The 23,251-nt window shown below is 52.5% G+C and overlaps 2 protein-coding genes across 2 annotated transcripts; both read right to left on the bottom strand.

Annotated features, from left to right (window-relative positions):
- Positions 1-8,678: 8,678 nt before the first annotated feature.
- Positions 8,679-9,533, bottom strand: N0V96_005202 (uncharacterized protein; the record flags this gene model as incomplete). The annotated part of the gene is made up of 1 exon (XM_053191366.2): positions 8,679-9,533. One exon carries the CDS (start codon positions 9,531-9,533, stop codon positions 8,679-8,681), a length of 855 nt encoding a protein of 284 aa, XP_053051349.2.
- A 6,115-nt stretch (positions 9,534-15,648) lies between these two features.
- Positions 15,649-18,775, bottom strand: N0V96_005201 (uncharacterized protein; the record flags this gene model as incomplete). The annotated part of the gene is made up of 4 exons (XM_053191365.2): positions 15,649-16,953; positions 17,010-18,534; positions 18,589-18,643; positions 18,706-18,775. 4 exons carry the CDS (start codon positions 18,773-18,775, stop codon positions 15,649-15,651), a joined length of 2,955 nt encoding a protein of 984 aa, XP_053051348.2.
- Between the last annotated feature and the right edge of the window lie 4,476 nt (positions 18,776-23,251).

The following is a 23,251-nucleotide window of genomic DNA, read 5'->3' as shown; positions in this document are numbered from 1 at the left end:
AAACCAAAGGTTCCTTGTTACAGAGTTCTCTCGAAATTACCACACAATCAATCATTGGAAGATTCTTCGAGTGTGTCATCAAAATGTCATCATCGCGGCTTCACCAAGGCCCTCTTTACCATGCCATGGAAAAGTCCCAATGCGGGACATCTAGATCTGACGCAAGGCCAGCCCTCGATCGCATTGCATGTCAGAATCCGAGACGCAAAGTGGGGTCACTCGACTTTCTCTCTCACTCTCTTACACACTCTCAAATCTCAAAATCTCAAATCCGTTACGCATTCTTTTAGTCTCTTACACAATTCTGGGTCTCTAGTCTCTAGGCAATCGTCCATGGTCTAACAAGATATGCGGGTGCGATATGCGAGGGCTATGCGAAAGCAGACCGGGGGCAAACCGTGGTAGGAGCAGCGGGAAGGACGACCTGAGGGAAGAAGGAGGAGGCTGGGTAGGTAGACCTTTGACACTTGGGACTTAACACCACGTGCATTCTAGTCAGGCAAAGAGTCAGGGTGGTTGCATGAGTCTTTCTGTGTTGCTCTGCAAAAGTGTCGAAGTGGTTGCATTAGCCTTGCCGGGCTATCCAAAAATGCTCACTCTCACACACACACATGGACTTGGACTTACACACAACTCTCGGCACTGGCCGATTGATTTTCCTCCGTCCCCCTCTCCCGCTCCTCCTTCTCTTACAACACCACACACACAAACACACACACTCCCCTCTCTCTCACCTCATCCTCACCTCGACTCACCTCAACACTCGCATTCTCACCCCGGAACCAAAAAAGATTTCATCCGTCCGTTTACCCGCTCGTCCACCACGTCACTGGCGCCGTTTCTTCTCATTTCTCCTGCACCTTTCCCGTCCCTTCCGTCCATGCAACCAATCTTTGGTGTCGCGGCGACTCGTGCCTTGTGCCTGGTGCCGATGCGTGTACGGAGACAAGTGGGCATCTCTCTCTCTGTTTCTCCACTCCCATTTCTGTGTGTCTTTGTAGGCTTGTGATCTGTGGCTGACATGACGAGATGATGCTTCATAACACGGACGGTTTGGAGATGTCCGAGGAAGGACGTAAGGAATCGTGGCTTATCTTATGCGCTCACGCGCGGGAATAAACGCAGCCTCGTCCAATGACATTTGAGTCTTGACTAGATCCCTCTCTGACTGCCCCCCTTCACATCAGCTTCTAAAGGGCTTTTGGGGTGAGGACAGATTCAGGGTGTTCAGGCTTGTAATGTTGGACACTGAGCCCCAGTGGCTTGGCCGATTACCACCACACAAAGTTGACCACGACAGGCAAAGAGGAACCAAAAGACGAATAATTCCCCGACGCAGGTTCAAGATCCGACGTTGAAGCAAGCCAGGGAAACACAAAACATCCCGTGTGACGTTTCGGTCTGAAGCTATCTTGAGCAGGTCCAGCTGAGAAGAAGGCATGATAGTTCCGGTGTGGCAAGCCGTGCTTCCGGAAGGGGGCACCAGGAATCCTGTCTTTGACAAAGTACCTAGCTGACGAAAGGCTGCATATTGTGTACCAGTCTCTTGAGTGAAGTTGGCAGAGTACGCGTATCTTGAGGCGAGGTCTCGGACGATTTGAGATCACAACCTGACGCAGGTGCCGAGGCTGAGAAAGCTGGTGACTGATGGAAATGGATGAGAACGAGCACAAGCACTGACTGTACCCTATGTTCATCTTGTGGTGCAGTGCTCTTTGCTGACTGATGAACGTGTCAAACCAGTCTCCCGGAAGACAAGGAAGCACGGATAGTGATGATGGAAGGATTGAAGTTCTGACCTGCATGGGCGTGAGGCAACGGCGTGGTCAGGAGACGGGTTAATTAGCTTTGAAGGACCGAGCTCTGTCGTGCTTCGAAGGCCATCTTGTCATGCAGCCCCAAGGGTTCTTTGGCTCTGAGCCCCTCTGGGTGCTGCAGTCTCTTGTTTCCGGTCAGCTCTCCAACCCGATTCTTGGGATTTGGAGACGTAACTACCTTTCCGGGGGCAAATTCAGAATAGAGGTATGGGTAGAGTACTGCCAAGAGCACGTGGGTGGGAATAAGCCAGTGGTCAACCCGTTTCATGAACTTCCAGCTCCGTTCAGGCCCCTCAGGGACTGATCGACCAACGCGTCGGATGCCTTCATCCTGCAGGAACTCTCATAGGAGGAGGTTTCAACCGGTTGACGGGGAGTGGCGGGGAAGTACTGGTTAGGACCGCGGGAGTTGATTCCGATAGGTGAGGGAATGACCGGCTTAACTGTTCAGACCAGTGCAAGATTATGCAAGCGCTCGAATGGATTTGGAGTGAACCTGATGATCGATTCCCGTTTCAAGTCGAGGATGACAAACTGGAATATTGAGTGACAGATAAATTTGGCGACATTAGTGGGGTCCTTTTGGGAATGAGCCGTGTAGGAAGGAGTAGATGAAGTGTCAGCCTGAAGTGTCAGCCGTAGGAAAGGCTCTGTGAGATCTATGCATATCTGCATTTCACATGTAAAGAATGGCTACCATTCAGACGATTGCAGTCTGCCCAAAATCCCAGAGAGAGTCGGTGCTCTGAAAAGGTCTGTGATGGTGCGAACCATCAAGGGCGAAACGGCAACTTTGCTGTTCTGTGAGAGGCGTTCGTCCCTCGAAATGCTGGGATGGGAGCTGGAGAAGAAGCTTCTGAGTTGCCTAAATAGGCAATTTCGAAGAGAAACTGGCGAACGGTTGGTAGTTGCGCTTCATGTCGTTGATTCAAACCTCCTACTAGACTGCCGACGCCAAACGCAGCCACCCTTCTGGCCCCTTATCTGACGTCGAAGTGATCGTCTCCCCCACTCGTCAATGGGGAAATGACCGGCCACAGGTCGATCCGGAGATGCTTGTCGGCGAAGCAGCCTCCCGCAGCCCCAAACCCTGTTGCTTCATGGCTGCGATGGAGGTCTTGGATTCTTAATTACCCCGTTTGTTTGGCTCTTCAATGTCGGACGCTGGCCGGAGTCCGTTTTGACAAAACGGAGAGTTCAGCGCTATGTTCTCTTTTCTTCTCAGAACACGAATGGACTATAGTTGAACATCATTGAAGCCAAGAGAACTGATGTTTGGCTCCATCAATCATAATTCTTGTCGGTGTAGTACAAGGTCCAGGCAAGTTGATCGTGTGGACCAATAGTCGACTTCGACGTGTGTAAAGTATGGAGAGAGAGACACCGCCAAACATCAGCTGCATATGGACGGTCCACCACTTGTCAGACTGCGGGAGACAATGGCACATAGCGTCCTGTGGCAACGGCAAATTTGGATTGGCGAGCAAGACGCAAGGCACTGGCTTTGGTGCTCGGTCTTTGACGAGGTTAGACATGGAGTCAACGTCTCTCGCGTCGGTCGTAGTCCGGGGGAGAAATATGGAATCTCACTTTTGGTCGCGCCCCTCCCCTCCCCTCCCTTTGGTTCAATGGGAGTTTGGCTTGCCTCGTATGACTTGAATACTCCCAGACTTGCTTCCGTATACAGACCAGTTTCAAGCATAGGTACGACTGCAAAACAGGCCATTGGTAGTAATTACGAGTGGGCGAAGTAGCGTCAAACTGGAGATGAATCAGTCGGTGACGATCCATACTATGTGCATGCAGCGGGGAAGCAAGGTATGGGCATCTTATGCAATGGTGAATCAACCGTTGGCTGTAGTTGTAATGATGGCGCGTACTTACAAGAGTGGACAACGGCGTGCAGAATGCCATGACTGCTGGACGGGGGAGATGTTTGGCCAGGTTCCAATCTTGGAGTCGGACGAGGAGGTTTGCAGCAAAGTCCTCTCATGAAATCAGGCCATCGTTGTGCTGACAGTGTTCGAGATTGATTGGACGAGAGGCAACGAGAAGACGTTGGGAATGCAGAGACTGGGGGATGGAAATGGCAGAAAATGCGGAAAAGGAAGAACGGACGTTGGTCTGGACCAACCCAAGAATACGTGGAGTCGTGAACTCCGGCCGGGACCTTGCCAAGGAGGAAGGCTTAGTCATGCCTGCTTGCCTTATCTGTCACCAAAAGAGGTAAAGTGCGTAAGTGCCTACCTGCCGAGTGGAAAACATCAATATCTCGGGCGTTGAAGCCGGTGATCTTGAGTAAGAACGAGGCATGGAGTTTACTGTTACTGTGTCCCCCACCTCTTTCCTCCTCTGCCCAAACAGTCGAGTGGCAGGACAAGCAACAGGGTCGTCACTTCTTCGTGATGGAATGAAATCAGTGTACAACCTTGCTGCGAGAACCCCTTGGCTCTTCCTCTCCCGCACCACCCACACCACAATCAGTCTCGCCCTCTCATCATCGTCATCAGCTTTCGGTAACGGCTTGAAGGTACCCTCATGGCCCCATAGGCCCAGCTGGCCCCTTTCCGTCGACCCGTTCGTCTTACGGGTTTGAGACAGCCTGTTGGGTTTTCTCTGCAACACCATCTTCTTCTCTAGCAACCATCTTTTTCTCTGATTCTCGCGAATTGGGATGCGCCCGAGAAACCGCGGCCGCACAATACGATGACCTTACCAGACGTGCAAAGAGTCAAAGCTAGCCGTCAGTCGCACAAATCTCAAAGGCTAGTCACCGCGGCCTTGCCATGCTCCGCGATGCACATCTCGAAATGTGACCTATCAGCACCCTAGTCGGTGTTGTCAGGACGCCAGCGGGGCTTAGCTTTTGAATCCCTGGCATACATTCGCTGCTCATTACCTTCCGGGGCATCCCAGACCCTAGATACGATGTCCGCGATCAACACCTAGCCTTAAATTCGGAATATGAACGGTGCCAAGTGGCCTGCATCACAGCCAATTCCCCGGCGTGGGTGTGCGGTCGGTCCCGAGTCCAGCTCAATCCTCCCCGCAACGGCTCAAAGATGAACCGCCCACAAGACAAGGCGAGATGTTGTCAGACTTTCCAATCCCACCTCGCGTTGTCAGTTGCGATACATTGACTGGGATTCTCATGCAACTCTTTGAACGACAACAGCTTCAGGCAGTAGATCATTTACCACCTTCGTTACCAGTGAACACTGTCTTTTGAGTATCATCATTGTAAGCTTTGTTTCTCCTCATTATCAGATCGATCATCATAGAGACTACGGATCCTAGGCCCTCCTGATTTGTCGATTCGCTTATCCGCTTTCTTCTGTCAACGTTGTCTCGCGGAGACTGACCCCGTGGACGATATTTGTGTAACCTCAGATCCCTTCCCTCCTAGACCATGTCTCACCCTGCGCATCTTCGTATTCAATTCAAGGTTCTTCGCAAGCTAACGTCTTTCAAGCCATGGCTCTTGACTATGCACGAATTCTCGTAGCTATCGTGCCCTTCGCAAGGGTTTCTTACGCCCGACCCAGGAACGAGCTTACTCTCGCCGCCCGGCCTGTCGCCCGCAAAATGTACACGGCGCAGAAGTATTGCTCTGTCTCCTACGCCAAATCGGCCATCGAGCAACCCCCACCAACTCACAGCAAACCATGTTGCCCCGCATTACACCCACTCGCCATGCCATCCCAAAGGAGGCTCTGCATTCAATATTGGAAGCAGTGGCTTGCTTGCAGGGAGCAGTCCAGCTCTAGGCCATGTTCTGGCTGCCTGAAATCTCCACAAGATCATCCACGTCTTGGTGTTCACCGAGGCCTGCTTCCAGAGGCAAAACTTCCTGCTAGATAAGAGCTGCCACGTCTGTTTTGCCCAGTGACGCCCAAAGTGCACGCCACCGCGATTGGAGCCAGGTTATGATTGAATCCTTGATCGGAGAGTTTCGCGACTAGCGAGGCTGACACTGCGTGATACTGCTGACTGCCAATGGCTATGGTTCGTCCGATTCGACGGCTGAACGGAAGCCCTTGTATCGAGCTTCTCCGAGGGCAGTATTTTCATTTTCAGTGGCGTTACCTTGCATCAAACCTTGTGGCTATCATCGCGTCTGGCAGCATTCAAAGTAGCTTCCCGCTGTCATTACCCTGGTATCCGAATTGACCGAGGCGAATAAGCCATGGCTCCCTGGCCTCGATTCCGAACTCATGGTGAAGCTTTCTGTCGGTTCCCGGCATCCACAAACACAGGTTCCGTCGTGTTTGTTAAACACAAAAGTTGATACTTCTGCTTTCAATCTTTAAGAGTCGGCGACTCAAAAATCGGAGTTCTTCTCGTTACATCAAATGCCACTGTAGATGAGCATAGTATTCACTCATTGTCATAAGCAACGGCAATTCCTCGTCGATCGGTTGAATCTATCTTTGGGGTAGCTTGCGGTACATCTTACCAATCTCCAAGGGTCGGCTCAGGTGGGTCACTATCTGTATGTCAGAGTATCATGGCATTAGCAGGGGGACGACACGCTGTAGTTGACGTCATGATTAAAGAGTAGAGAACCTTCTCCTCAGATCCCGCGATGTATCAAGTCCTCAAAATCCAGAATTCCAGCAGGCGGAAAATTTGTGGCGCAACTCATTGATGGCAGGCTTTGTATGTGCCAGGAACCATGGGGCTCAGAGGTCCCAAGTTGTCTGACACAAATTCTCCACTCTAGAGAAAGCCTTCAAAGTAGCACCGCGGACCGCAAGACGGAGGAGTATCCAAGTCAGCAAATCAGCACAGCTGAATGTAAGACGGTGGATGGGACAGAAACGGTGTTGCATAACGGTGCGGCAAGTCACCGTTGAATGCCTGTTACTAACAAGGATGAAGGGGGACAATTGCTATCTACGGACATATTTGTGCTGGAGTGCAGCGTCGATCTGGGATTCTTGTCATCATGTGAGCAGGCAGCGATGCAGAAGGGGAATTGACGATGCGGAAGTGCGCTTCAGGCGGGGCGACCGCTAGCAATCACCTTGTAGATTTTCCATCATGTCTGCTTCAGTATTCCCGTATTCATGATATGTCGCCTGTAAGAGACACAGGTATTCGTATTATTACCCGAAAGGGTAACAAGCCGATTCAGTGCCGGCGTACCGGCAGTATCCCAGACCGTGACATCGGGGGCTCCGTAGTGCCGGACGGTGCTCCACCACCGGCACTCGGGAAACAGTGGGGCTACGTTAGGTCTCAAGACGGCGCACCTCCCATTAGCCGAGATCCGGGGCTTAAACCGTCTTCTATCATCAGCGATTGCCAGCCTGTTGACGTAGCACAATGGGAGTGGCTGATGTTCCAGAAATCTTACGATAGGTGTTCTGCAACAAGTATGACGAGCACATGGCATTGGGTGGCATTTTGAAAGCAAATGCCGGATGGATTCGGGAGTCTTAGCGGGTGAGATTCTTGCTTCCTTTGCAAAGAACACGCCGTCAGCTTTGGTATGGTACGACTCTGACGAGTCGTTATCGCACCACTGTCAAGCCAGCTCAGAGCTTCCCCGTAGGACTTCAGCAATGCCGCATAAGAAGCTTACTTAGGGGCTGGGAGCTATCCCTCCCTCGATAGATGCCAGCGTCAGCGCGTTGGCAGCGGATTCACACACACATACGCTAGAGGGCTGTCAGCGGAAGTAATCCTCTGGGCTTGCGCCTCCTCTATTCCTGATGCGCAGTCCGGCTTAGACCGTCAAGGCTTCCAGTAGCATACGTTGTTTTGCCCCCCCCTCTGCTATACCATTGGATTCCTGTACAAGTGTATTTGGATAAACGTGAGAAGCTTACTAGGAAAGCCCGTGATCCTCCTTGTTTCGAGATGATTACGGTGTCGTTGTATCTAGCTTTGGTGGGGAGAGGAGGGGGAGCGGAGTGACTAAGTGGACGAACGTGCCCAAACCCAAACCCAATTCTCTCACTCGTAAACCAGCAACCAGGACTTCATGGAAGACCATCGTGATGCAAAATTCAGAAAGACTCAATCGGGTTTACTTACCTGGTCCTTGGTATGCTGACGCTCGAAGAGGGATTTGACTTTTTTCCTCTTGCTATATCGGCCCTTTCTGCCCTGTACAAGAGGTACTTTGGCCTCCAAGTATCCGATACCTTGCCCTAATAGAACATTTTAACACTGATGTTTGCCAGATTCTCCCCGCTTTCTATCTGAAGTTTCCCGATCTTGACGAACGGTCTGGCCCGATGGTTGCGGGAGAGGGCTGAGCATGTATTTAAAACCAGCGACTGATGGTGGCGTGAAGCTTTGGTGCCGTCTCTGCCGGAGGTGTTGTCTGTTGTTCCTGCGAGCGAAGATGGCTTATAGCGGCCATTGAGGCTGACAGAGTGGTCACGATACTTTGTAGATGGAGTTTTGGAAATCTCACTCTTAGGTTATGGTATCCGAGCACACATCAGGTCTAGGCCATGAGATCATGGATATCACAATGGCCGTCACACGCTTAGTGACCTGAAGCCTCCCTTATTCGATGCATGAGAAAGGAACAAGTTCAATGTGGATTATAGCATAGAGAATGCACGCTCAAGGTAATGAAAATTTTTCTAGTCAAGCTCCGCATTGTATTATCATGTCTACGTACGCCTGTCCTAGGTACTATGTAAAATTCCCTACTCCTAGCCCCCGTATTAACCGACCTAGTCCCAGTCCCATGGATCACAGGCGTCCGGCTCGCCCACCGATCCGATGCATTAAGATATCACTGAGGCAGCCCCGCACGGATAGAGATGCCGGTGAAGCTCGGTCTGGGGTGCAATTATGTGCCGCCACCGGTGACCTTGATGACTTGACCTATGGCAGACGTTAGAAATTGTCTAGGATGAGCAGCTTGTCGAGGATGGAGTTTCGAAACATACCGTTGATCCACTCGCAGTCAGAGTGGCAGAGGGAAGCGACGACCTTGCCAACGTCGGCAGGGACACCGACGCGCTTGAGGGGGTTCATGTTGGCCAGGCCCTGGTCGATGATCTCGATGGGCATACCCTTGTAGCCGTTGGGGACATAGTGCCACGAGTTCTCGTCGTACATATCCGTCTTGACACCGCCGGGGGCGATGGCGTTGACGGTGATGCCCTTGGCACCGCAGTCGACGGCGAAGGCGCGGGTGAAGCCCTCGACAGCGGCCTTGGAGCCGGCGTACAGGGCGTGGTTGGGGATACCACCCATCTGGGCAGCAATGGAGGAAGTGAGGAGGATGCGGCCTCCGCGTCCGCAGTGCTTCAGGCCCTGCTGGGCGACAAAGAACTGGCCGCGGGTGTTGAGGTCAAAGATGTTCTGGAAGAGCTCCTCGGTGACCTCCTCCTCGGGGCACCAGACCTCCTTGCCGGAGTTGGAGATGACGAAGTCCATGCGTCCGAAGTGGGCGACGGCGCGGTCGAAGAGGTCGACGACCTGAGCGGGCTTGCTGATGTCGGCCTTGAGGGCGATGGCCTTTGATCCGAGCTTCTGAATCTCGGCGACGACCTCCTCGGCAGCGCCGGCGGAGGAAGCGTAGTTGACGACGACGTTGGCGCCGCGCTTGCCGAGCTCGACGGCGATGCCGCGGCCGATACCGCGGCCGGAGCCGGTGATCAGAGCGACCTTGCCGACGAAAGGACGCGCCGCGTCGTACTCGGCAGGCTGCTGAGCAGCGATGTTGTCAGTTGCGGAAGGAGCCATTGTGTTTAAGTCAATGGCGAGGAGAAGAGAAGGGAAAGGAAAGGATGGGATGAGGATAAAGGAAAATCCAGGCAGCTAGAGCGGTTGAGAAGAGGAAGTTATATACAGCAAGTCAACACAATGTATAGAGTGTAGTCCCCGAGTTGACGCTTTGTGGTTAAGGGCGAAGAACCGAACGCATGTCCGCCCGGTTGCCCGCCGCACCTCCGCCGGGAAGCGAAACGCCTTGCATTTGGGTGTGGGTTCAGCTAGGATCGGGGCCCGGGGACATTGAGGGAGGCAAGCCAAAGGGCTACCTTACCTTGCCTAGAGGACAATCAGGATGGGGGAGGTCCACGCGTTCGCGCCCCCGGCGACGCTTCTTCCTTTCGCGAAAGAGCGGCGAAGGAGGACAGCCCGTCGTCTTCAGATCAGACGCCACTACCTATGTGAGTCTAAGTCTGAGTCTGAGTCTAAGCCAAAGCTTTAGCAGCAGCGAAACGCTAGAACATTGTGTTTACTTCGCTGATGCAATGTATGAAATGTGATCTCATATTGTTGGTGAAACTTCCTTGGATTACTCTTGGTTTTGGCGGGTTGCTATTAGAGATCCTCAATGGTTGGCAGTTGCTAGAGTGTTGGAGTTCATCGGTTCTCTGGATTCGGAACTCCTCGAAGCCCGGAGTCAACCCCCGGAGTATTGGAGGAGACTCACGAAGAGTCGAGTTGTGGGAAGCCACGGAGCACAACATGGCACCAGATCCTCCTAATTCTCTAGCCTTGTTCGTTGTGTATACTCTCCTTTGGCTATCTTTAGGTCATGAAAGGGGAGGACCAAAGGCTCGTCCGCCCCTGGTTGCCGTAGCACTCGCACGTACGAAGTTCTTGTTCCAACTGAACCCGCAATGGTGATCCGACGACTAAAACGGCGGTAGCGTCGCGTTTAGCGGCCCTACGGTCGAAAGCCATGTCAGGGCGGTCGCGCGGCGCCAGGAACCGGTGCCCCTCGCCCGTCGCCGCCACGGCGGGGCCCCCCACCCCCAACGGAGGTCCGGTCGTAAAATAGATACGTACCCCTAGGGGCCCAGTGTACCAGCTTACTCTCAAAGGACGTTATCCATGACCCCATACAGAAATCCCGTGACATTGAACGGTCGTCCGTTGCTGTGACTATCATCAGAGACATCTGATTGTCGACTCTCGCTAAATGTCATAAACGCGAAGGTCCGAATCCCATTGTGGAGGCCAACTTGATACCGCAATGTGCCTTTCGTTCGTGATGTTGCAGACATGGCTTGCTTAGTCACCATAATTTGTAGTATGTGTTTGTGTATGTGTGTGTGTGTGGGTCTCCCGGGAGTATCCACACCTTCCCGTGATGCCCCCCCACGAACGACTTCAACGAAGACGACGTCTTTGGATCAAGACGAGAATCAAGTCAACGTTTCATACTTCCAATCTACAGCTGTGACGTTTGGGGAATATAATTTCGAGGATTTGCGATGGTCACAATGACTTCTCTAAAGAACGGTAGGGGCCGGCATAGGTGTTTCTTGTCGTCCTCAATCGATGCCTTTCACTCTTGTTACAGGACGCCTTCAGGGCATACAAAGTAGATAATGGAGTATAGTTGCGCTTCTCCACTAAGTAAAATACCAGTCATAGAGTTGTGATTTCGAAAGTGACCAAGCATCACTATCGCGCTCTCATCCAATGTTAACTTACCCCTTCGGTCCTTCCGCTCGCTGTTGGCGTACCAGACGTCAAGATAGGCTGGCAGCTAGAGAGAATAAAGGAGAGACGAACAGTAAGCAACATATCATCTATCATCTGATGGAGAACCTAGTTTTAACAGTCAGATCGGCCTGGACCGGTGGCCCTCAATCCTTTTACGAGAGGCATGGCCAGACCGGCAAGGTCAATACACTCCGTGCAAGTGCCCGACCAAGACTGAAGGAATGGCTTTTAGTTGCCTCAGAGTGCTAGGTGCAAAAGCCAATGCGTTCTTCATTTATCCTTGACAACGGCCCGCGGCTCAACATTACGGTGCAGGCCGGCTTTTCCATAACTTCGCCTCGACTTTGTTTGATACCAACAAGAGCGAATTCTGAAGATTAGGATAGAATGTTTAAAAGAGCGAAGCGCGAGATCACGAAGGCATGCAACTACTCTGAAGGCGTTGAGACTGAGATTCCCGCGCAATAACCTGCCTCTCGTGCGCCGGCTGAACATGCAACATCAACTCATTCGCTTGGCCTTACCAAACGCATGATCCTGCCAACCGCAACTCAATCAGGCTTCTAAGCGCCTTCATATCTCCAGCCTGATGAATTTCTGCCTTCGGTATTAGGACGATAAGTTTTCTGCAATGCTGTACGATGAAAACTTGTAAGGGATATGGAGCCGTAGCCTCGGGTCTAGAGCTTTGACTGGCGTTTGGCAGCCCGGTCATGACACGCAGGCTTGAGGTAGAAGGGAACGCAAGGTCTGGGCTCTTGACAGCCGGCTTGGTGCGTCGTGTTTTTCTGCTGTGGACTGGCCATGGCTTCGAATATTCAAACCGCTTCGGGCAGATGCTCGGTCTGGTTTGCAGCTGATAAGCAGCGGCCGAGTCTCCTTCAGACGAGAGTCATCAATGTCTCGGCGTCAAGAAGAGGCCTTGACCATACATTGTTATCGTAAACTATCACCGTATCTCTGTTCATTCCAAAGCTGATTGGATATTTGTTTACCTTGCGGATACAGTATCCTTACATGGCAACATTGAACATCGCCTTTGCAGCCTCGGCTCTCGGGACGCCCCCGATCAATGCGCCTTCTTCGGACGATGCACGGTTGGGCGATTACCTGAGCCATGTCGAGAAATCAAGCACTGCCTCTAAACACTAGACTAAACAAAACAAGAAGGTGAGAAAGATGAGGAAAGCGAGACAGCAAGGATTGTCAACGCGTTCCAAATATTTCGTGCTGCGGTCCCAGAGACGGCTCCATGTCGGCGCCGACAGGGCACCGCTCCATGGAGCCGAGCCAAAGCCAAAATGGAACGGCCTCACATTCATCGGAGGCCGATGCCATCCATGGTTTTGAGATCAGCCGAATAAATGCGGCCTCCGACAATTCACCGCTGCCGCGATACTCTAGTAGTCAGCTCGAAAGAAAAAGAAAGAATCTCGGGTCCGCCATCGTTTCGGTGAACCACGATCCCTTGACAAGAAACCATTGAACAAGCAATGGACCGGGCGGACCACCAAACTCTTCTCTCGCGTGTACAGGGAAACGAAACTAATCCATTCCAGTAACTACTATGTAAGCAAGCAGCATTTTTCCCATTGCAAAACATTTCCAACAAGCTTAATTTGACTCGAGTAGATATCTGGGCGCCTTGCCCACGTCCCATGCCGAACACCCCACCATCCCGGTGTGAAAGGCGGATCTTGGCAATCTCCCGTCAAACTCCCTCTCTGTTTAAAGAAACAAATAAAAAGTCGTCTGATAGCCTAACACCGAAAGCGAACGAGGCTGGCCTCCCGAAGAATCCGATGTCTCCGCGTTCCCAGCGACGCTACTCGCCCGCCAATCGGCAAGTTGTGGGCTCTCCGTCGAGCACACCCTCCCGAGAGAGAGAGAGAGAGAGAGAGAGAGAGAGAGGAAGAGAGAGAGAGGGAACTAACTTAGCTACGTAATCGGAATGTCAAACTTAACGGTTTTCAGAACTTGAGATGACTTTTCTCTTTCCTTTCGGTTTGCGCGTCACTCTTTTCAAGGAAAACCACACAAACACACACTTGGTAGAAATAGGATTCAAGCAGTAATCCATCGGTTCCCGCTTCCCCCTCCCTTTTTCTCTCTGTTTCTCAAGGACAACCCCTTACCGGAGTAAGTTCCGACTCGGCCACCTCGTCTAGGGGACCTCGGGTCGGATTCCTAAGCAAGTCCGCTCAGACTCTTGACTCTCGTTTTCACATCACACCCTCATGTCAAAAAAGGGACTGTCAAAACGCTAGGTGTCTGTCATAGGAATCCTTCGTAACTCTACCAGCAAGGACAGCCCTCGCCCTGTAGGGATATCGGCCCGTATGGCTCGATCTTCCCCTTGCCCTGTCGATCACGAGCACTACAATAAGAAAACGTTCTCACAAACGTTGCTCGCATACATCTCTCCCGTCACAAACGGATTCATCTATTCTCTATCAAATAAGAGGCTGGAAGTCTACCAGCTACGACGCTGTGAAACACTGCATGACCCCCCTCCCTTTACCTCTCGTAGCCCGTCCACTCGAACTCGGAGTATTCTTCGGAAACTCGCATTTTCTGTCGTGAACCGTTACCCTTTGGATGCTCTTCTCGGTTTCGGGGGATGGAAAATTACACGGCGGCCGTCTCAGTCAAAATTGTAGACCCTGACTCTCCATAAAAGAAAGTCACAAAAGTCCGTCACCCCGTTAAGGCGCCTTTGTCCCTCTCCATCCGACTCTCCGCTCGTACTGCATCCAATATCCCACGCCTGCCGGGAAACTTTGGAACCGCATGGGTAGTCATTGCCCGCGGGTTTCGGCCGATTGAGAAGCAAGCTTTTGGCCGTCGTCGAGGCGGTTACGTCTCCTCTCGATATGGGTCTCCTTGGAAGACCCTTGGTGTTATTGAAGTGGTGTGTACTTGCGGTCACGAGACAGCGTAACAAACATCATCATACATCAACCCTTCCTCTGAACCACTTACACCCATTTTCTGAAGCCATACAGTGATGGTTCATGTTTTGCATTGTAGATCTCCCGTTTTCATAATGCAAGAGTATGCATCTTACTCTTCATTTAAAACTGAGCATGGGAGGTCGATGGTATGAAGAGGGGTGGGATGAGGGGCACACCTTGTTGACGACGAGCTTAACAGCCTTTTTGGCCCATCCTGCATCCCATTCCTGCCCGTCATCCCTGCGTCGAGTCTTTAAGTGGTGTGCCGTGAACGTCTCGCTGGCGTCTTGGCTTGGCCTTATGCTCCCGGATTCCGCCAGGGCCGCCAGACAATCAATCCAGAGAAATAAAGACAGAAGCTCGCCCTCTCCGTGCCGCGGAGTTTTCATCCGATCATCTTTCTCTATCTCTTTCATGGCGCCCAGTCTGCTGGGTCGTAGGATGAATGCCCAACCGCTGTCCACTGTGTACGTTGTCTGAACAAGTTTGATGCGCACAGGTGATGTAGTTGTTGGAACCAGGGCAAGGTCCTACCAAGTAAAGAAGCAACTCTCATTGTTGTCCTTGCCGTGCATGTCCGCCTACCCGTCCACCTATCCTCCACCTTCCGCACTCCACCTCCAGCTAAGGTTTGACTTCCCGTCTCGTCGGGAGGGATTTCTAGATCAAGTCTGTCCAAGGAACACATGAGACATGAGACATGAGTTTGCGGAAGTTCATTGGGTGTTTTCACATGCAAGCTGTAAATCTTATCGAGAGCATCATAATCACGAGGATGATGTTGCTCGCTTTTCTCTTAAGTGTGTTGCTTGTCATATGTCAACATCACATGCCTCCGTCCAATTTAGGAAGGAAGTGGTGTCAATGTCAATGTCTTGTCAACTCATGCGATTTCCCATCTCATCTGTCGCCTTGCGTAATCAAAGACTCGGAAGCTCATGCCAATGATGGGTCTACGGCATGTGAATTCATCAAATCGATTAACTCACTCAATTGAATTGCGGGAATATCAGCGTCGTGTGAAATTTCCAAGTTAAAGCTTGTAGTTTGTAAAGTGACTAAAATACATGTCGCCAAGAAGTGAAGGCCCTCCGTGTCATGACCAGCGGCCTGAGGTATCTAGATAATGGACAAGATCATATAGAACAGCAAGACAAAATGTACCCAAAATAACTTATCATACTGGATCGCCGGGGTGCCGGTTTGTTGACGAACGTGCTTCGTCCATCATGTTCATGTATCCTTCCCCAATGTACCCGTCATCATAGCCCGTAAACGCCGATGGAAAAAAAATGCAAAGAGAAGATTGTACAGAGTTAAGGAGGGTTATCGACAAGAGCCATGTATCCAAGTGTGTATGAGAGAAAAAACATAGCAAGAAGATAAAATACTTTTTTGTTGAGTTCGAAGGATGCTCAGAGAAAGGACGAGAATAAGAGTCCTCTTTACGCGGTGGCCGTGTTGGCGAGGCCGTCCACGTTCCAGTTGTTGTTGAGAGTGATGAGCTTGCGTCTGATACCATCGCCGACGCGGCAGGTGACACCTTCTTCAATGGCCATGATGCCGTAGTTGATCACCTCGGCAGGCTTGTCCAAGCCCAGCGTGGTGCCGTCACGGCGGGTCAGGACGGCGATTCCGTCGCCCCCACTCCACAGGTAGGAGATGACGGACGGGTCTTCCGGTGTGACTTGATCGATCGCGACGACATTTCCGCTACCGTGCTGTCCGCCCGCGGCAGCATTAGAGGCGCCAGCGCCGCTAAGATTCTCGGGGCTTTGACCCTGGTGCTGAGATGACGGGGAAGAGGACTGCTGCTGGGCCTGCTGGGCCTTTTGGAAGTTGGGGTCGAGGCGTGCGACGCTGTCGGCCCAGAGGATAAGGGTCGCGCGGTAGACGCCGGCAGCCCACCAGCACGGACGGCGGTCGGCAGGCATGGAGCGCAAGAGACGCAGGACCTGGCCACAGTGGAAGATGGCCTCCTCGCGGTTGTAGACGCAGCGCTTGTGGCGCAGGCTCAACTCCCAGTAGGAGCCGTCGAAGCCGTCGCGACGGGCAAGACGCTCAATCTCTGGGAAGTTGGTGACGGCGTTAAGGGAGATGAGGTGGTAGAGGACCAGGTTGCAGCGCGTAGTCGTGCAGTTGGGGTTGCTCTTGTAGTATAACATGGTGAGCTCATACCACTTCTGGAGAAGTGCTTGAACCTCTTCCAAGCGGAGCATAGTGCTCGACTTGGTCACAGTCCTAGAAGTTGCGCGACGGGTAGAGAGGACATCGGAGAAGCAGGAGAGCATTTGTCTCAGGTGGCAGAGAAGGGACTGGAGGGGGTGAAGGAGAAGGCGAAGCTGTTGAGGAGACAGGCCAGCTTGGCGGCGGGAGAGATTGTCGTGGAGAAAGTCTTGGAAGAGCTCGCACAGAGAGGGGGTGAGGGAAGGGCTGGACAGAAGCTGCGGGTTGACATTCGCGGTGCAGCCGTAGAGATTCTGGACATTTGCGAACCACTGCTCTGAGTTGGATGCAAGCCAGAGAGCCTCGGGGCTGGGGAGTGGACATTGCAAGTCGGTGATGGCCAACTGCGGCGGGGTATCATGGAACAAGCTGAGCTCCTGGTCACACATGACCCAGTTGTAGACCAGCCTGTTCTGCATCTCGCGATGCAACCAAGCCCGCCATTGAAGCTCAGTGCTTGTCGTGCTGTTCAACGTGGGGATCATGGATGGTTGAGGCTCCAACATGCCGGCGTGTTTGAGCATCTACTTTACGTCAGTGGACTTATTCTTAGCACATTGGGAGGATTGTGGCTGCTTACCGACAAGTACATTCCCCGTTGTCCCATCGAGATGTCCATCAACCACTTGTCACCACTCCAAGCACCTTGGAGGGTGAAGAGAAGTGCACATCTCAAAGCGACGGGGTCCGCAGATAGCTCGACATCCTTCTCGATGATATCGAAGAGTGAGATGCGACAGGTTTCCGTCAGACCTGCAGCAAGGTACCGTGCCTCAGCCATCGGCACTGCCGCAGCGCCTTGCGCGATCATCAACAGAAGCAGCAATGTCGACGCCTGGTTGTTCAGCAGCATCTCGTTGGGGTCAACGCATCCTGCGACTATGAGGGGGTAGTAGTACTGCAAGCTGCGAACGTAACTGCGAAGGAAATATTCGAGAATCTTTGTGGGTGGCAAAACAATGAAGTTGAACTCGCTGGGCGTGGCGTATCCGGTCTTGGAGTACCCATTGCTGAGCCCGCTTCGGTGAATGTCGAGCGCTTTCTGGAGGAACGACTGCGTAATGGCCAGCATGCGGTCGCGAGTACGAGATGTGAGAGGAACGACGGAGGCATCGGTGGTGTCCCAATCGACGTTCTCCAGGTACTTCTCGAGCGAACTCCAGGTACCATCTTCCTTGGACTTTCTTTCCAGGCATTCCAAGTGCACGATCGCCGTCCTTGGGCATGTGCCGGAATAGATGGGCGGATTGCATCGAGCGAGTGGCCATGAATCCTCGGCGGCAATGACGACTTCAAACTCTGGAATGGCTGATTCACTCGGCATACCCAGCGTTTGCTCAGCTGGCTTCATTGTGGTGTCAAAGTCAGCTGTAGACATGATGCTGGTACTTCGCGTGTGGATAGATCCTCGCGAAGACGAGGCAGTCATTGGCTCTGATGCTGAGCTTGAAGACATGTCGCTCAGTTCTGTGAAGCTAGGCATAGACATGTCGGGCCGCGACATCGGGAGCTGGCTGGAGTACATGTCGAGCTCCAGGGGATATTCAGGCCACACCATCATATCTTGGTAATTCGTATCGGGCGTGATGAAATCGCTGTTGAGCTGCATGAACTCATCGAGTCCATCCACCCGGCTGTGTGGTGATGGGAAGTCATCGGAACTGGGGTGTGACTGTGCTGGTGAGCTCTTCTTCACAGGGCCCTCCATCATGCGAGGGTCCATGGTCGCAATTGGAGACCCAGTTGACATCTTGCCAGGTGAGTCTTGCTTGGGCATGGTTGGATCGAGGTCCATGAAAGCAACGGGCTGAGCTGACTTTGGTGGTTGAGGCACAGTCGGCATCATTTGTTGTTGGAAAGCCGCACTGGCTTGGGCAGCTCTGACCGCGGCCTTTGACGATCTCCGGGCGAATCTTGCTGCGCAGGGCAGATTCTTCTCTGCGCATCGCGAGCAAGGTACTCTCTTATCACAACCCGTCTTTGCGTTGGCGCAATTTTGGCAGGCGATTGGTGTCCGGCCAGCAACTGTGGGAACACCGCCAGGCAACGGCTCCATGGGGTCCCGCGCCTCATGGTATGTTGAGTGGTGTCTTTGCAGAAGATCTCTGTCATAAGTATGTTAGTGGATGTCTGTTGATGGGATTCCATATTGAACGAACCGTCGTGCGAAAGAAAGCTGGCAGGCACTGCAGCGGTGGGGCTTTACGTTGGTGTCTACACAAGAACAGTCAGTGTTTGCTGAATCCCGACTATTTTCACCAGAGGAATTGACATACGGCTTGGGATATGTCTCTCCAGGTGTTCCTTCCTGGTGAAGGACTTCCCGCAGTATGCGCAGAAGACCATTGTGACAGTAGTTGTGAATCGCACTGGAGCGATCGAGTTTGATGTGGGTTTGACTAGACAGGAGCTATCATCAAGCTGCAAGCAAATGATGCGACTTCTTGGCCAGCCTTTGTCGTTGTGGTGGTAGTCGAGTTCGATGTGACTGATTTGGTGAGGCACACGATGCTATGTACTCGATGATGTATAAGAGGTACAGATGATCAAGTAAATTTAGAAGTGTGTATCGAATATGAAGAGGTGGAAAGAAAAGCTCTGAGTTGGGAGGGGTTGCCGTGTAATAAGAAGGGGCCCGACGGAATGGTCCAAGGCGTAGGGTTCGATAAGGTAATGACGCTGCGGATTAGACTTCTGGACGAACTTGCGTCTACGGATTTGGTAACAGCAATGAAGTGTGAAGATGAATAAGTAGTAGTAAGAAAGAAGAGTTCCTCCAGGATCGGTACGAAGTAGGCGGAAAGGGTGGACGGTTTTGAAATATATCGCGGAAGCAATGTCGAGGAGTGAAAGGAATAATGTATGGACCAGGGCCGGGCGCAACGGGCAGGGGTTGCATGGGACCCGTCAGCTCGGCGAATACGGAAGCGGTCTGGGCATGGCATCAGCTTCTTCCCAGCAGAGTGGGAATAGCTTGGATGGATAGGGTTGATAATAGTGTGGGTGACGGGCGATGGGATCTTGGGAGGCCGAGGCGGTGCCTGCTTCAGGACGAAAAGCAGACTGAGTACGCACAGTCGTTTAACGCAAGACAATGGAGCACATGGAGATGTGCAACATGGATCCTTGAGCAAGGGTACAAGGCTACTTGGTGGCGCGGTACTGGCTCTGGATGTTTAGTATCAAGCACTGGGGCTTATGATGGGGAGGGAGGAAACGGCGCCGATGTGTGTTCAGCCGCCATGGAATCGGTCTTGGAAGCAGAGCATAGTAAGAGATAGTAATGATTGGAGTGGATACCACAAGTCGATGAGGTCTGTGGCCGGCGTACACAAGACTCTTTGGGTCAGCCTGGGCATAACATGGACATGATGACCAAGGTGATGAGGTGGACAAAGGCACGCAAGGCACCAGTTTGCATAACGGGATACAGTAGTGCGTGCTATGGGATCAAGAGGGATCTGTGGTATGCGTATGTGTGTACATCTGCTTGAAGCAGACCACGGCTTTTCGTATTGCGTACATTGGAGCCATACACTAGCCCGGCCCAACAACAAAACGGCCAAGACCGGCGGGGGAACGGTGCGAGGTACCTGAGTAGTGCGTTCGTACTGATTAACCCAGTTGAGTAAGCTTTATGTTTGACAGGGGCCGCGGCGCCGTGGCGGCGGCGACGGGGAGAGAAAGGACGGCCATGGGGGCTTGGTGGAGGGGGAGGGAGCGTTCGGCGAGCAGGTGAAGATACTGCGTACAAATTCGTGAGAATGAGAGTGGGAGTACACTAGGAGAGGGAGGGGGGTGGGAGATCAAACAGAAACGCCAGGGCACAGACAAGAAATGGGATGATCCCGAAGGAGTAGTCGGGGAGGTGGGATACCTTGCGAGTAAACCCAGTTGTGGATGGGCAAAACAGATTGATAGACAACGAATTACAAGAGTTGAGAAGGTGGAAGAGAAGATGACAACAACCGAGTAAGCATGAACGTTCTCAGGCTGGTTAGAGAAAGCGAAAGAGAACGAGACAAGAGATGAAGATGAGAGACAATGTCAGAGAAGGTTAACTGAAGCGTGTGGGTGGGTGGAGAGCATCTTTGCCGGCCGAACGAGTACGAAAAAGCAAGGTTAAAGGGAGCCAAGAAATGTCTCCAGAGAGCCATCGACACTTGGGCCATGGCATCCAACTGGTTTGCTAGGGAAGACCTTGGGGTAGCTGCTGTGAGAGAGAGCCATGTCAGAGCCATGCCAGAGCCGTGTCAACCATGGTGAACTTGATTGCTGCTGGCCAGACCCGGCCGAGGCATGGATTTCTGAACATGTAGGTTGGCCGGGATATCTCTGAAAGCTGCGGGTTGCCGGGTTTCAAGGCACAGAGCAGATCGACCAGGACTGAGTGGCCATTGGCGCGTGCCATCTGTTTCTACCTCGACACTCGACAGGCCTGTGCCAACTGGCATGACAATCGGATCCCAGACAAAGGCAAAAGGGGTGGGAGACATGTCGTCACGGTTCGTGTGGGAGGCTGGGCTGAGCCTGTGTGTCTCCCACAGTCCCATCCACCGTGTGTGTGTGTATGGGATGGCCTGCCTTACCTTACCTCAGTTCCACCCGCGGGAATGGCGCCGCTGTTTCCTAAAATGGATATTTGACAGCACTAAACAAAGGGGGGGGGGTTTTGTCAACACCTGGTCCTGCCGTTGATGCCGAGTGGTGGTCTGCGCTGCGTAGCCGCATCATGCTGCTTCTGAGGCTGCGCAAAGGCAGTATCAGACGCTGGCGCAGACGCTGGCGCAGACTCCAGCATCAGACTCTTTCCCCAGCATTGCAGCGGCAGCAGCAGCAGCAGCATCGGCGGCAAAGAGTAAAGCCAAGAAAGATTGCAGTATGGTGCTGGTCTCAAGGTGAGAAGACCAAACCGCGCGCGGGAGCCTTGGTGCGGCGATAGATACGTAGGTCAATGTGCTTGGACAAATTATCGTCGGAGAAAGCCACGACAAGGTTATGGAGCTGTCAGAATCGATAGCCAACAGATCTGGATGCAAGAAAAGGCATTGGACGAGTGACAACTGGCTGCGAAGCGAGAGACCGGCGTCAATAACTCGAATTGGATCAGATGGTGAAGCAGATGTCGCTGTCATTGATGACAAGCGTCGTACATCGTAATTCGACGTGAATTTGGTGAAAAATAGAAGTTGAGGTTAACAGACATAGCAGGCTATCCAAGAGGGCCGTACTTGCGCCAGGGAAACGAATCGACTTCGGGCGACGATGGCTGCGCTAATACTGCAAGGTTCGGTGATGGTATCAACGGTGAACGATCACGCTGCGGGTTGACGACGATCCTTCATTTGTGGTGCAGATAGTATGGGAGACGGGACAAGCCATGAGAACGGGAGGAAACGCTAGGGTCGCACCTAAGGCAGGGAAAGGTCCGCGGCGAAGAAGGATAAGCAAGGGGGATGGGGGAGATGGTGGAGATGAGTGAGATGGTGTGTATCATTACGGCCGCGCCGAAGGGTGTGAGATGAGATGGAGTCGAAAGAGATGGCTCATGGTAGGCGGACGAGCGGGATTGGTGAGAGGGATTGGAGAAGGGCAATGGAGTTGAAGATGGAGAGCAGACACAACACAAAGCAATGGGTGTGGGAAGTTGGAGGACGAGGACGGGAGGGTCTAGCGGTACGTGCCCGCTCTCTCCCGAAAGCCGGGCCGTCCTGATCTGTCGTGCTTCCCAAGGTACGTATCCTTCGAGCTAAAAGTGGAGAATGGAGGGGTCCCCTTGTGCATCTGCAACTTACTCAGCCACGAGCTGACATAATACACATCGGCTGAAGCCTGAAGGTGGGGCTCCCTCCCATTTTGGAGAGAACCTAATGGAAAGGAGAGATCTGTGCACATTTTGTGGGAATTATGATCAACCACAACGTCGACTTCAAGAAACAACACCCAACAACAACAATAACAACAAATCATCCGCCAGTCAAGGCATCAGACTTGTGCATTTCCGTATCTCTTCGTCTTAGCCTCTTCCTCCTTGCTTATCCAACGCTTGTCTGGGCCCATCTCATCCATGTTCGACACCATCACGAAAGCCAGCTAAGCTTCCTCCATCTCACCTTGTCTCGGTATGGGATTTGCTAGAGACCTAGATCAGAACCCACCCCAGACAACAAGATAGCCGTCATCACAAGCTGAGAAAAGGAAGCTGGGGGGTCATTCGAGCTACGAGCTGCACATTCTGCACAAAACCTTCATGAATCTTCCAGGATTGCTCCATCGATATTTCAATGCAGGCGCAAGGCGTATCAACACATAGTCAGATCAGATCTAGGACCTCCCCCCGGCCCCTCCACACGCAACACGCGGCACACCTTACCAATCTGTCTTGAGTCGTGTCCACTCATATCTCCACCCTTGCAGTGGCCAGTCTTACTCGGCTGTTTCTATTTCGTCTCTGTATCTCCAAAGATCCTTCGAGAGGCTCAACTCCCTGCCAGGCAACCGAGCTTCAATCCTTTGATCGTGGCTTCCTATAACCGCTCGCTTGACGGTGGGTAGGACAAAGAATCCTCGATGGCGTTACCTCGTGGTCCCGTACTCAAATGTCTTCTTAGCGCAACTTGAATCCACAGACGCCACTTCGACGGCAGCGGCTTCGAGAAACCTCCACAGACCAGCCCTGGCTGTGCGCATCTAATCAACGAGAGTCGTGTTTTTGCACCTGAATATGGAACATTGATAACAACAATCATCAGATGCTGCAGACCTGCTCCGCCATCTTCAGCCAATAGCCCGGACAAGAGAGATCCAATGTTGCAGCACAGG

The sequence above is a fragment of the Colletotrichum fioriniae genome (assembly GCF_027942845.1).
Source record: "Colletotrichum fioriniae strain IMI 355084 chromosome Unknown scaffold_5, whole genome shotgun sequence".
NCBI lineage: Eukaryota > Fungi > Ascomycota > Sordariomycetes > Glomerellales > Glomerellaceae > Colletotrichum > Colletotrichum fioriniae.
This window is presented reverse-complemented; position numbering and strand designations above follow the sequence as displayed.